This window comes from Phoxinus phoxinus (assembly GCF_949152265.1).
Source record: "Phoxinus phoxinus genome assembly, chromosome: 17".
Lineage (NCBI taxonomy): Eukaryota > Metazoa > Chordata > Actinopteri > Cypriniformes > Leuciscidae > Phoxinus > Phoxinus phoxinus.
In genome coordinates, this window is record NC_136892.1 from 23,926,619 (window position 1) to 23,939,688 (window position 13,070).

Consider the following 13,070-nt stretch of genomic DNA (forward strand, 5'->3'; position numbering starts at 1 on the left):
AGACCGCTCCAATATACATTGATTTTAAATCTTTGCTTAAAACCCACTTATTTACCGCTGCTTATGGTCATAAGTGGGCATAGTGGTATTGTATTGTATTGTATTGTGTATTGTTTATCTGTGGTTTTGTTTATTCATTAGGATACTTGCTTACATGTTGTACAGCACTTTGGCCAACAGCTGTTGTTTTTAAATGTGCTCTATAAATAAATATGACTGACTGATATGACTGACAGTTTCTAACCTGGATGTGAGGCTGCCAGGACCTGTTTGATGTGCCCTTAGTGTGTGTCTGTGTATTTGAGCATGTTCACACTCCCAGTTGCACACACATCTGCCCCAGGGCTGTGGCGCTTCTCTTCCTCTGATGTGTGATTTACCATTTCATTGATTGGGCTCTTTGTATCTGAGCTGTTCTTAAAAAAAAAAAAACGCTCTCGTGGGAGAGGTGTTTCCAACAGGTACTGCTTTAACAAGACAGTCGGCACTCAAGAGGAAACTCTCTTCTGATTAGTGACAAAAGCAGGGGGGCAGAGGTGAGACTCAGTGCTGTTGCACCTCTCTTTTGTCCGTGCAAAAACGAGAATGCAAGGATGGAAGGTGTGTCACTGAAGCGTGTAGTGTGTATCATGGCTGATATAAAGATTTCTGAAGATGTTGGTGTACTCTCTGCTTAGTTGACGATCTGAAAATGTGTAGGCCGTTCCTCAATTAGTTGTTTTCAGTTTTCCCTCCTAAACATTTTACTTATTTTAATTAGGTTAGTATTAGTGTTTGCTGTTGTATCAAAATTGGTATTGAAAAATTGGAAATTTTTAATGTCGAATTTTGTCATCGTAGCAATCTTATTTCCAGCAAAAATAGTTATATTATGGTATCTAGTTATCATAACACCTAAATTACTAATTTCACCCTTCTTTGGATCTCACTGACTTTCATTGTATGGACAAAAACACTTATTCAAGCAACTTTTTTTGTTATACAGAAGACAGTCATACAGGTTTGGAACGACATGAAGGAATAAATGAGGACATAATTTTAATTATTGTAATAACCATCCCTTTAAAAAAAATTTTTTGTGTTAGTTTGGTTCGTTTTAGAATGGCTGATGATTTTGTTTTCATCCATATAAATTTCATGTAATTGCAACAAGTCACCAGGTGGAGTTTTTCCAACAAATTAGCTTTTCAGCGATGTCGGTGTTAAAATAGTTACTTTCATGATTGCCTGTCAATTAAATAATCAGTGCGTTTCTTTTATATTTCACTTCCCTTGTGGGAACCTTCCAGAATTTGGGTAAGAACCCCTTGTGTTGCCGTTACTCTACCAGGCAGCTTCTGACAGATGTCCATTCATCATATTGGCATACTGCAGAAAAACAAGCCAATTATTTGGACTTAAAAGCGGTATTTCTAACCCTCTGAAGATAAGAGCTCCACCAGCATTGAAACATTCATAGATTGTTCATAATGACTAGCCAGTTTTTAGATTATTCATTGTTTACTTGATTAATGTGAACACATCGTCATTCACTGCTCATCCACCAGTATTGACCAGAAGACAGGACTGAATTCAGCCATTTATTGATTTAAAGCACAGATGTTCAGTATCTCTATTTGATGGGAATTAGTAACTTGTAATCACTCACTTTTAAAACCTTATTATTATTATTTAGGATGAAGACTTGTGTCATACAGGTACTGGTGTGCATACAGAAATCAGGTTGAGGTCAATAATCTTCTGTTGAAGGCTTTCCGTTGTATTCCTGTGCTTTGGGCTTCGGTTGGCGGTCAGATGACCTTACATTCTCTTACAACATGTCCTGATAAATGAATTTTTCCATTGATGATAGCAAGCTGTTCAGCACTGCTGTGCTGTGCCTTTTTTCTACCCACAGTGTTGTTGTTTTTTCTCAACTTGAGTTTTCTCAACTCAACTAGAGTTTTATCTCTCCACAGAATATTTTGCACAGTGAGCGGTGGAACATACAGGTGCTGTTTTGCTAATTTGCGGGTGTTATTTTCGAAAGACAATTCGTCTTACCCAAGACTGGTCAACAACAAGGCTTTTAGAGACCCCTTTCAGCTTTATTTAGGTCAACAGTTCTCAATCTTAGATGTTCGCAGCACTCTTTTGCCTGTGGTATGGTTCACATAAGGCAGTGCTTTTAGTGATTAGAAAACCCATAAATTCCCTTTTAAGGACAGGACGATTGACCTCCGATATTGACTTATTAATTGAACTCAAGGTTAGCTGACTCCTGTGAATTAATTGGCCTACTGTAGGTGTTCACATACGTTTTTCTTCCTGCAATGTGAACCGTGTAAAAAAAAATGTTCCTTTGTTTGTTTGTGTTATTTGTTTAAGCAGACTGTTTGCCTATTATTATGACTTCAAAAATCCAGTTAAATCCAAAGGGTTCACATACTTTTCCATGCATCTCTATTATTAAATACAGGATATGCTGCATCACTCAGATGATTGAATCGAAAATTGGGACCAGCTTGCATTGTTTGCACGGACTAAGAGAATTTACTCTGAACTGGCCTCTCAGTCATTTTTTTCCCTATAATCCCTCATTTGCCATCCTACATGATCCAATAGCTTTACCGCTTCCTTTCAATTGCTTACTACTTCTCTCCCCTTCCAAATCCCATAAATCTACAAATCATCAAATCATTCTCCCTGCAGCATTTACTTAGTTTTGCATTTTCACTGTCCAGTGGTTGACAAGCGATTTGGCAGGTACTCAACCGTGTGCATGGCGGCTTTCAGAATCTTTCAAATCCCTTCATCATTAGCTGACCTCAATCAACGAATGTCGAGATTAAAGCTTTTCCATGGTCCCTAAGACCACCACAACAATCCTTTTAGTAGAGTCGCAGGTTATAAACAATGTTAAAAATGCTGAATTTGTGTTTTAAGGCGAGACACTACAGGTGAATAGGGTACAATTTGAAAATAATAGATATCACCATGAAACTTCCTCAGTTGATTACTTACACAAGTTCATAAAAAAAATGATTAGAAAAGATTAGAAAAAATAAAAGTTTAATTATGCAAATTAGGCATTATTAGGGGTGTAACGATACCTTCATTTCACGATTCGATATATATCACGATACTGAACTCACGATACGATATTATTGCGATACTCCCAAGACATATGATAAAAGGTTAACAAAAAAATGTACTGTTGATTAAAATGCTAACTTTGATATTACATTGTGGGTTTAAATGAACAGGTTTTTACTTGGTGCTTGTAATTCAAGGACAATGGTGACACCAGAATAAAAATATTCATGATTCTGAAGCTGACCATTGCATTATTATACATTATAATCAACATTATATAGTAGTTTAATGTAGTACTGACACTAAAACTCTGAAAACATGATTTTTTTCTTATACAGTAATTTCTATTTTGGGTGAACTATCCACGATACATATTGTCACTATCCACGATACGTATTGTTGCATTTTTGTATTGCGATATATTGTGGCACGATATATTGTTACACCCCTAGGCATTATCTCATTAAATATGCGCAATTTTGCATATATTTTCGGTAGATAGATCTGAACATATGATAAAGCCAGGTGCAAAATTCTTTTTTCATTTTGATTACACACAAGATGAAAAAAGATGTTCAGAGGGATTTCAGGATATATGCTTTGATTAGGGGTGTAACGGTACTTGTATTCGTACCGGACCGTTTCGGTACAGCACTTTCGGTACGGTGCACATGTGTACCGAATGCAATCATTCACGTAAATTAGGCTAGTTTTGTGTGCGGAACATAGGTCAATTCCGAGTTTCCACACGAACATATTAAGTGTCGGAAATCTCCGCGTTGCACTGATTAATCGTTTTTGTGATTCAAATACATGTAAAATAGTACCATTACATCGGTCTTCCTGTGTGCGGAAATTTGTTTATGTTGCTGTGACAACGAAACACGTGCACACGTGCACACGCGCCTGTGTTAAGAGCGCTTGTAGCTCCGTGCGCGCTGATGCACTCATCTGTGGACATTTCCGAATGCCTTTCTGTTAAAAGCGGGCTTTCCACACAAACAAACGTACGTGTCATTAAAATGAGAAATAAAATAGGATTTTAACTCGGGTCGGGCTCGGACATAAATATCGCATAAATAAAGATCACCACATACACGGCACGCTCGCTTTAGCCCAGCCTCTCGCTAGCTAGCGTCATGGCCAATATTGGTTTGAGAGTATTTTATTTAGTGGAAAACTTTGCAGCAGTATTTTATTTCTTATTCTTTTTTATTTTATATATTTTCTATTTATTAGCCTATATTTTATTAAAAAAGTGTGTTTAAAAAAGTGTAAACAAATTGTTAAAAAAAAGTTTATAGTAAACAACCAGCAGTTTAATGTTTTGCATTTCTTTCCCTTACTGTACCGAAAATGAACCGAACCGTGACTTTAAAACCGAGGTACGTACCGAACCGTGATTTTTGCGTACCGTTACACCCCTAGCTTTGATTACAATATACTGTCGATTTTCACCATATTTTTTTTTATTAAAATGTCACATAAATCAGGCCAGGAATGATTTATTAACAAATGCCTATGAACATATCTTCAGAATACTGCTAAGTGTATCACTGGAAAGTTTGGTGTACATAGGTGCTACATGTTTCTACTGGAGAATGACTAAAAACTCATTTTGAGAAACAGCCATTTAAAGATTTGTAATGTAAAAATTCATACTTTTTTAGTGGAAACAACTATTTACAGACACAATATCTCATCAAATCATTAGCAACAACAATACAAACCACCTAAATCACATTAAAACTTATAAACACAGCATTTATGGCCTTTAACTGAACAGAAAAACAGTCAAAAACACACATCTAAATGTCAAGCACGTCACGTGATGCATCTGAACCAATCCCGCTGTCAGAAATTGACATCAGCCAATGAGATTTCGATTTTAGAGTTAAATGCCCATTGTACTTTCACGATTGGTTGCTGATAAAAAGGAAATGACCATATTTGGATCCGACAGCATTGAACAGGAGAGAGAGAGCTTCCCAGCGGTGTGTGTGATTAAAGGAAGCAGACAGAGAGCAGACAACTTTTGTTGAATTTTGGAGAAATCTACAGACGCAAATAGACAGTGTAGTAAAATAAAGGCCTAAATGTGTATTTTGGACTTTTTTTCACCACAAGACTGAAAGAAGATTGAAGACAGATAGCCCAATATCTCAAAATTGACCAGTGAAAAAATGTTTTTGCCTGCCGTGTCTCGCCTTAAAGGAAAAACTTTTTCCTTGTCGGCAAAGAAAATTCTGGAATTAAATATGAAGACCATTCTTTTGTAATTACGAAGATAATAGCTTCTTAGACTCCCATTAGATGTGACATATTGTGTGCAGAGAGAAATCGTAAATAAACTCTACTCCCCTTTCCCTGAAGTGCCTTTGGAGCAATTGTCCTAAACTCCAAACTCACCAGCTGCTCCTTAGAAAATTAGAAAAACAATAGCCTTTCGTTTAGAGAAGCTAAAGAGAATCATAAATAATGGTTCGTTCCAGCAAGCCCAAGCTAATTAGCGTAGCGCTGAGTGTCAGCTCGATGTCTTTGCCAGAGTCGCTGTGCCTCAGTATCCGAGGAGTCCCGGGAGAGCGAAGTAAACTGTGGCGAAGATCAAAGAGACTCATTCTAGGTGTCATTATTTGAATGAAAAAGGGTGTCTGAACTTTTGCTGGCTATAGGAGAGAAGGAGAGAGAGAGGTTGACTAGCCAGAGTGTTGTGCCACTGCTCATGCATTTAAATGGCTCTCATAACACACGCCAAATCTGCCTTGTGCAGTCAGTCTTTGGGGAAAATCTGTATGATTGAGGTGATCTTGTCAAAAGTTGAGGAAGATAGATCTACTGACTCTGATGGTGCTTTCCTGCCTTTTGTGACCTAGAGTGTATGCTTACTGTGAAACATGTATACAAGAAAACGGCTGCTGGCTGTAATTGCACGCTACCACCTGAGGCACTTCCTCCATGACTTCTCTCCCAGCTGTCAGTCCAAACACTTGAGATCCAGTAGAAATGGTTTTAAAAGTGCTAAAAAAAAAACTACTGTGGTCAAATCTTCGGTTTCTGGCAGTGTCTCTAAAGAATGTGAACTAAATAGCGGCAATTTACCCCACTTACGTTTGTTTTTCTCTGCAAGTATGAGGAACAGATGGATTAAATATGCTGCGCACTTCTCGCTGGAGACGTGCAGATGATTTTAGCACCGGGTTTTAATGACTTTATTTGCTCTTCTGTTTTTCTAGGTACAACCACATTCCATTTACTTGTCACAACCCCTGAGAAGCTTCTAACTTCCTCTCTCTCGCTCTCTCTCTCTCTCTCTCTCTCTCTCTCTCTCTCTCTCTCTCTCTCTCTCTCTCTCTCTCTCTCTCTCTCTCTCTCTCTCTCTCTCTCTATCTATCTATCTATCTATCTATCTATATATATATATATATATATATATATATATATATATATATATATATATATATATCTATATATTGATTGAGTTCCAATAGCTGAACAGCAGCTGGTTTTCGTACTGTAGGGATTTAGACGAGCACTTTCTCCTTATTAACATGTGCAATGACTAAGCTCTCTAACTTTGCTGACCTGGCATTCTCTGCTCCTCTCCCTGAGTGTGCATTAGTGGTACTTAATAAGGAAGGCATCGCTATCGCTCGTACCTTGAGCTATGGATTTCAACAAACCCTTAACCCTAATTGTTAAACTTCTTAAGTCGTCCTATGCAACTTGTCCTATGAAGTTTGTGCTCACATCATATGGCATGCTGTGCTATTATTTTTTATAAGAAATTAGAAACATGTCAGACAATAAATTAGTCGAAAATTTCACAAATTTGCATTGGAGGTGGCACCCAAGCCAGTAACCAATATCATAGAGACTTGACGGCGGCTTTTCTCCATTGCCCTAGCAACGCTCTAGCAACAAAATTTTCTTCATAAAGTGTAAAAAAATACACATGCCTGATTACGTGGACTCTAGCAAGCATGATATTTCAGAGGGCACATTGTCCCTATCTCTTGAAACCAGACATGAGAGACCGGGCACTCGTGCCACGCTCTCCTTTGGGCATTATCTAGCCAAATGTCAACCCTTCAAATCAAACCCAGCCCTGCGTCCCATTATGTAACTCCAGCTAGAGAGTTATCAAATTGAATACACTTTGTAATCTCCCATCTACACCACCTACTTCAGCACCCTATTGCTCTGAGCAGCGCTATCTTTTACATAAGAGACCTTCCCATCCGAGATGGAGAGAGAAGAACACTATTTCGAGATTAATTGGGGCACATTTAAAAATACTTTAGGATGATATTGCGTCCTGGTTCAGTGCTCCAGAGCTGTTTTTTATGACCTGTAGCCCTTTAAATTTTGAGCCTGACTTGACTGAGCACAGCACATGCTGTCGTCTCTCGTCTTTTCTGCCTTGTGATAAAATAGACTTTTTATTTCCTTGCGTGTGATGAACCGAGACCCGCAGATGTGGTTTCCACGGCTTGAGCTTCAACATTGATTGATTGAAATTCCATTTCTGATGTGAATCCAACAGCAGAAGGGATCACATTTAACCAGACAGACACATATTGATGTGATTATGATTGAAGAGAATGGCCAATTATGTTTCTTTCAGGCCCTTATTATACCGCAAAACACCCAGTATTTTTAATTAGTGCTATTTCTGGGGTGGAAGGAGTGAAGAGGAGCTATTAGACTCAGGCACTGCTCTGGGGAGCCGTCCACATACATACTAACGCTGCTTCCTTTCACATGGAGACATACACTGATGGCAAAGACCTTTCTAAATTGGATATGGTCCCCGGGACCACTCAAAGCCAGTTGTGGCTCTATTGATTGGGGCAGATGCGCAAATTTAGAAAGCCATTGGGACCACCTTTCATCTCATATGTGCCATATTTTTGTCCATAGAAAGCAGCCTGATTGGATTTTGCTCATTAAAATGTCAGTTTTCTTTCATGTGCCCGTCTCGGTTGCGCTTCAGGTCTCATGTGTCTAATCCTTCTTTCTTTGTTGTGTCTCTACAGCCATTGGTGTCGACCCTTCCCATGAGCGGTATCCCTCAACATGCTTCTCGTATACCAGGCTTTGACTATCAGCCCCTGGAAAACGCACTATCGAGGAGCGCTAACACCCCTGCTTCACATGTGACCACCTCTTCTGCCTCGTCTTCCTCTCGCGGGCCAGAAAGGGACCGGGATAGGGATAGGGATCGAGAACGGGACAAGAGGAAGAAGAAACACAAGAGAAGGTCCCGGTCCAGGTCCCGTTCACGCTCCAGATCAAAATCCAAAACCAAGCACTCGTTGCCCAGTGCCTACCGCTCCTTCAGGAGATCAAGGTATACGCTCTGGAGTTGTAACATGTTTCCAGGAACGATTTAAACTGTTAAAAAGAGCTTGCTAATTGCTATGCCTCTGGCCACATTTACTGAAATGTAATTATGTTTTTAAACTGCCTTTTCCATCTTTTTATCCATCCAAAAATGTGTTAATCTAAGTGGCCTTTTAAGTTAAATGTAAAATGTGGTTTTAGGGCTTAAAAGTTGGAATGAATTATTGAAAATTTCACTTATTAAACTTAGAAATACAGGTAAAGGTATGTGAACCCTGGTGTTTACTGTGGGTTTCTGCATTTCTGCAAAAAATTCCTAAAATGTGATCTGATCTTGTCACAACTATAGACAAACACAATCTGCTTAAAGGGGTCATGACATGGGTTTTTTTATTTTATTATTATGTTCCCTTAGGTGCAATTATAGTATTACTATAGTTTTTTTTACAATTTTTTTAAAAAATGTAGTGATTTATGACCTTTCCCCACCCTGTTTTTCATCCTCTGATTCAAACAGTCTGTTTTGGGGGTGTTTCCCCTTTAAGAGTTCAGTGTTAACGCCCACTGTTATGATTGGCTAACGTCAGTGCCTATGCATCAATTATTAACGCCCCCAGCCAGAACATTTGCGGATTCAGCGTATTTAACAAATAGTTTAAAGTTTTAAATACATTACTTACAGTTTGCGTCGTCGTTGTTGAGCCCAGAATAGTCGGCACGGACTTATCTTTGAGCAACAGTTTTCTGGCAAAGCCAGCATCATATTGGGATTTGTTCTCAAAACAGTCATCCTTCAAATGTATAGAACAAACGCTTAAATTAACACTGCCGTGACTGGGACGTCCGCAAAAAATAAAGTGCATCCATTTTTCCCTGACGACGGGATCTTTCGCAGCGTATTCAAAGATGTTGTTTGTCCACAGCCAGGAACAGCACATCTGCGGCGTCGTAATTTCCCTGTACACTGACCCACTCGCTGTCCGTCGACTGAACACTTGTGAGGCGCGCGACAATGATACGAAATGAGCGTAGTTGCCTTGCGCTTAAAGCGTAGTTGTCTTGTGCTGGAGGCGGTCATATGCAAACGCTGGTACGTCACTTCGCACCGTGACGTCACTTCTTACCATGGATCCAGAACGAGCTGTATTTAGAGCTTGATTAAATAAATGATTCGTTTATAATGGGGAGGACCTCTTAAGCTATGAAACTTGCAGGACGTTTTAATGGTACAAAGACCTCTTATATACTAAAAGATCAAGGTAAATTTGGTTTCTCATGTCATGACCCCTTTAAACAAATAAAAAACAATGATACATTTTTATTGAACATACCAAAAATTACAATTCTGGTATCATTTATTCACCCTCTTGTTGTTCCAAACCGGATTTTTTTTCTTCTTCTTCTGAACACAAAAGAATATATATTTTGAATAAAACTTTTATGTTCATCAGAAGATAAAGTCATACTGGTTTGGAACAATATGAGGATGAGTACCGTAAATATAATTTAGCTAAATGTACATCATTTTCATTTTTGGGTGAACTATCACTACATTTACAGGGTCTCGGTGTTCACCAAACGATTCCTGTAATTGCAGATCAGATTTTGAGATAGGAGTTTACGAAGATAATAGCTTCTTATCGTTTTTAGAGGGATTTTGTCTAAAAACTAATGACCAGTATATGCAGAAATCAAAGGTAAAGCCAAGGGTTTACATACCTTTTCCTGCATCTGTAAATCATAAAAACACGTGGGGAGAGTGGCTTGTCAAAAGTTTTGTAGCCCTCTAAACTTTTGTTCACCCCTCAGCCGCCCTCATTTTTCGTCCGCTTTCAAGACTGATTTGTCATTATCCAATGCTGAAGTTCAAGTAATTACAGTCCCCTCATCACGACCGTCCTGACATGCCATAATATAATTTCTGGAGATTAAATCATTTTAGCCCCAGGATTTAAATCACTTAGACTGTGTAAAAAGCAGTAAAAAGCTCTCTGGCTCTTTTCCTTGGTTATATTTCCATTCAAACTTGCCAGACAAGGGTAAAAAGTGTGGGTATAACTCAGATCAACCTCCTAGGTGAAATAATTGGAAGGAGTAAAACCAGATAAGAAATGCCCTCTCTCTCTCTCTCTCTCTCTCTCTCTCTCTCTCTCTCTCTCTCTCTCTCTCTCTCTCTCTCTCTCTCTCTCTCTCTCTCTCTCTCTCTCTCTCTCTCTCTCTCTCGCTCTCGCTCTCGCTCTCGCTCTCTTTCTCTCTCTCCCACTCTCTCTCTCGCTCTCTCTATATATTTGTAGAATAAATCTTGTGTCTGTGCAAGAGAGAGATTGAGATGGTTTTGGGCAGAAGCTCTTCTTAGACTACTAATCTAGTTTGGCTGAGCCCCTGTGGGTCTCTGTAGATATCGCCTTGGCCTAAGCCATGTTCTCCAGCTAAGAGCTGTATGAGAAATCTTCCTATCCCTGATGGTTTTCTTATTCCTCTGTTATTGAACTGCAGTTCATCTGTTTACTTCATAGGCTTCGCACCATTGCGCAGATTGCAGCTTCTGCATTAAGATGACAATCCCATTTTCTAATCCAGATCATCCCACATCTGTGTTAATTTCTCATCGGGTATGGCTCCATCATGGCTGTCTAGTGTTCCCCATTCCCATTAATCCTCAGATGACCTTAGATAATGAAAGCGTCTGTAGTGGCACTACACCTTGGTCCACACTCACCCTGTCTGTCATCTCCCTCCACAACCATGTCATTAGCAGGCCTGGACGCGTATGTTTCTCAAGCCAGACACGTGGCCTTGTGGTTTTGACCTTGTTCCCTGATTGCTGTCGATTGTTGGAGGGGCTTCAGACCACGAGTGTTTGTTTTACAGCAGGTCAGCTCGTGTTTGGACTGAGTCCTGGTCAAGTGTGTCTGTGTCTGTGAGCATCGCCACTTCAGCAAAGAAAATGACTATTGAATGTGTTCAGCCGTCACCTTTTGTACTCTTTGCCAGTAATTGCCATTCTTTGCAAGCTTATTTTTAGCTTGAGAGGAATTTAATAAACTATTTGTCATGTAGGCATGAGAATATTGAGGTAAAGTGCATGTCAAGTTTTCAAATGCTTGGCAGCAGGGTTTTTTTAGTGGTTTTAGGTCTAGATCGGATTTTTTTCTGATTCACTGCAAGTAATAATTTCTTCAGTCAGTTCAGGCCAAAGAACTTTATGTACTGACTCCATTCAAAATTTGTTCTATAGAATTTGAAAATTTTAATATTTACATTTTTAATTGTAATTGGTCTTTTCTTGCAGTGTGTGTGTGTGTGTGTGTGTGTGTGTGTGTGTGTGTGTGTGTGTGTGTGTGTGTGTGTGTGTGTGTGTGTGTGTGTGTGTGTGTGTGTGTGTGTGTGTGTGTGTGTGTGTGTGTGTGTGTGTGTGTGTGTGTGTGTGTGTGTGTGTGTGTGTGTGTGTGTGTGTGTGTGTGTGTGTGTGTGTGTGTGTGTGTGTGTGTGTGTGTGTGTGTGTGTGTGTGTGTGTGTGTGTGTGTGTGTGTGTGTGTGTGTGTGTGTGTGTGTGTGTGTGTGTGTGTGTGTGTGTGTGTGTGTGTGTGTGTGTGTGTGTGTTCATTTTTTTTTATGGCATTTGCAGTACCATTCAAACTTTTGAATATATATCTATATAAATCTGTGTATATAAAACTGCTCAGTTTTTAAGTATTTTTATTTCACCATGAATGAAGGCAAGAGAAAAGTAATATTACCTAGATTGTTTGTACTGTACATAAATGTCTTCTGAATGCCAGCAAAACAATTTCCTAGTAAGATTACAGTAAAATGGCTGTTTTAATCACCATTTTATCTTTTTAATAGTGACGACAGTAATGATTTTGCATCAGTTTACCTTATTTAGTGAAGTATCTAGCTTTTATTTCGTCAATAATTATAACTCTACAAAGAAACCAGAAAACCATTAATTTGGACAGCTTTATACATGTAGCGGTTTTAAACAAACATAACACAAACCTGAGCCTGTTGTGTCTGTTTTTTTATTGTAGCTTTTATTAATAACAAGCCCATATCTCAGTCGGTGACTCTGACACTGAACATGGACATTGAATTAGTAATACTAGGGCCAGAAGTAATTATAAATCTCCTGTTTTCAGACATCAAACATGGCCAGTGTTGTGCCTCTCATTTTTGTTAGCGCTAATAATAACGGTGTCAGTGTTTAAGCTACTCACTCATTTTTATTTGCTTCCTCCTGACACCTGACATTTCTTGTTTCCAGCCGGCACATCAACACCAGAGACCAGGTTAACATTTATCCTTAATGAGTATATCTGTCCAGTGTAGCGGAAAAAGAAAAGAAAAATTAAATTCATCCTGGTCACAATTATAATAAATAGATGCAAATGTATTATGGGGGGGAATTGTTTCCTCTACATCAAATAATATCTTTGACACCCCTGCAGCAGATTATTAATAATTAGATTTAATGTCTTTTTTTCTTCTTCTTGTCTGTATATATTTTTTTCTCTGTTCCTTGCTTTTCTACTTTTCAGTATGTTCTTAGTTTCAAGTGTGTGTGTGCATACAAGGTATTTATTTTAATTCACATTATTCTGCTGCGTGGGTCTATACATGTATGATTACATTTCAACCCACGCACACCT

At 38.8% G+C, this 13,070-nt stretch overlaps 1 protein-coding gene across 4 annotated transcripts in view; it reads left to right on the forward strand.

Moving 5' to 3' along the window:
• sfswap (splicing factor SWAP) overlaps positions 1-13,070 on the forward strand; it is a 93,480-nt gene that overhangs the window by 68,114 nt on the left and 12,296 nt on the right. For all 4 annotated transcript variants that reach the window (XM_079585775.1, XM_079585773.1, XM_079585774.1 and 1 more), the window contains exon 14: positions 8,112-8,425. In XM_079585775.1, the coding sequence (XP_079441901.1) occupies positions 8,112-8,425 (314 nt within the window). The remainder of the gene's footprint in view (positions 1-8,111; positions 8,426-13,070) is intronic.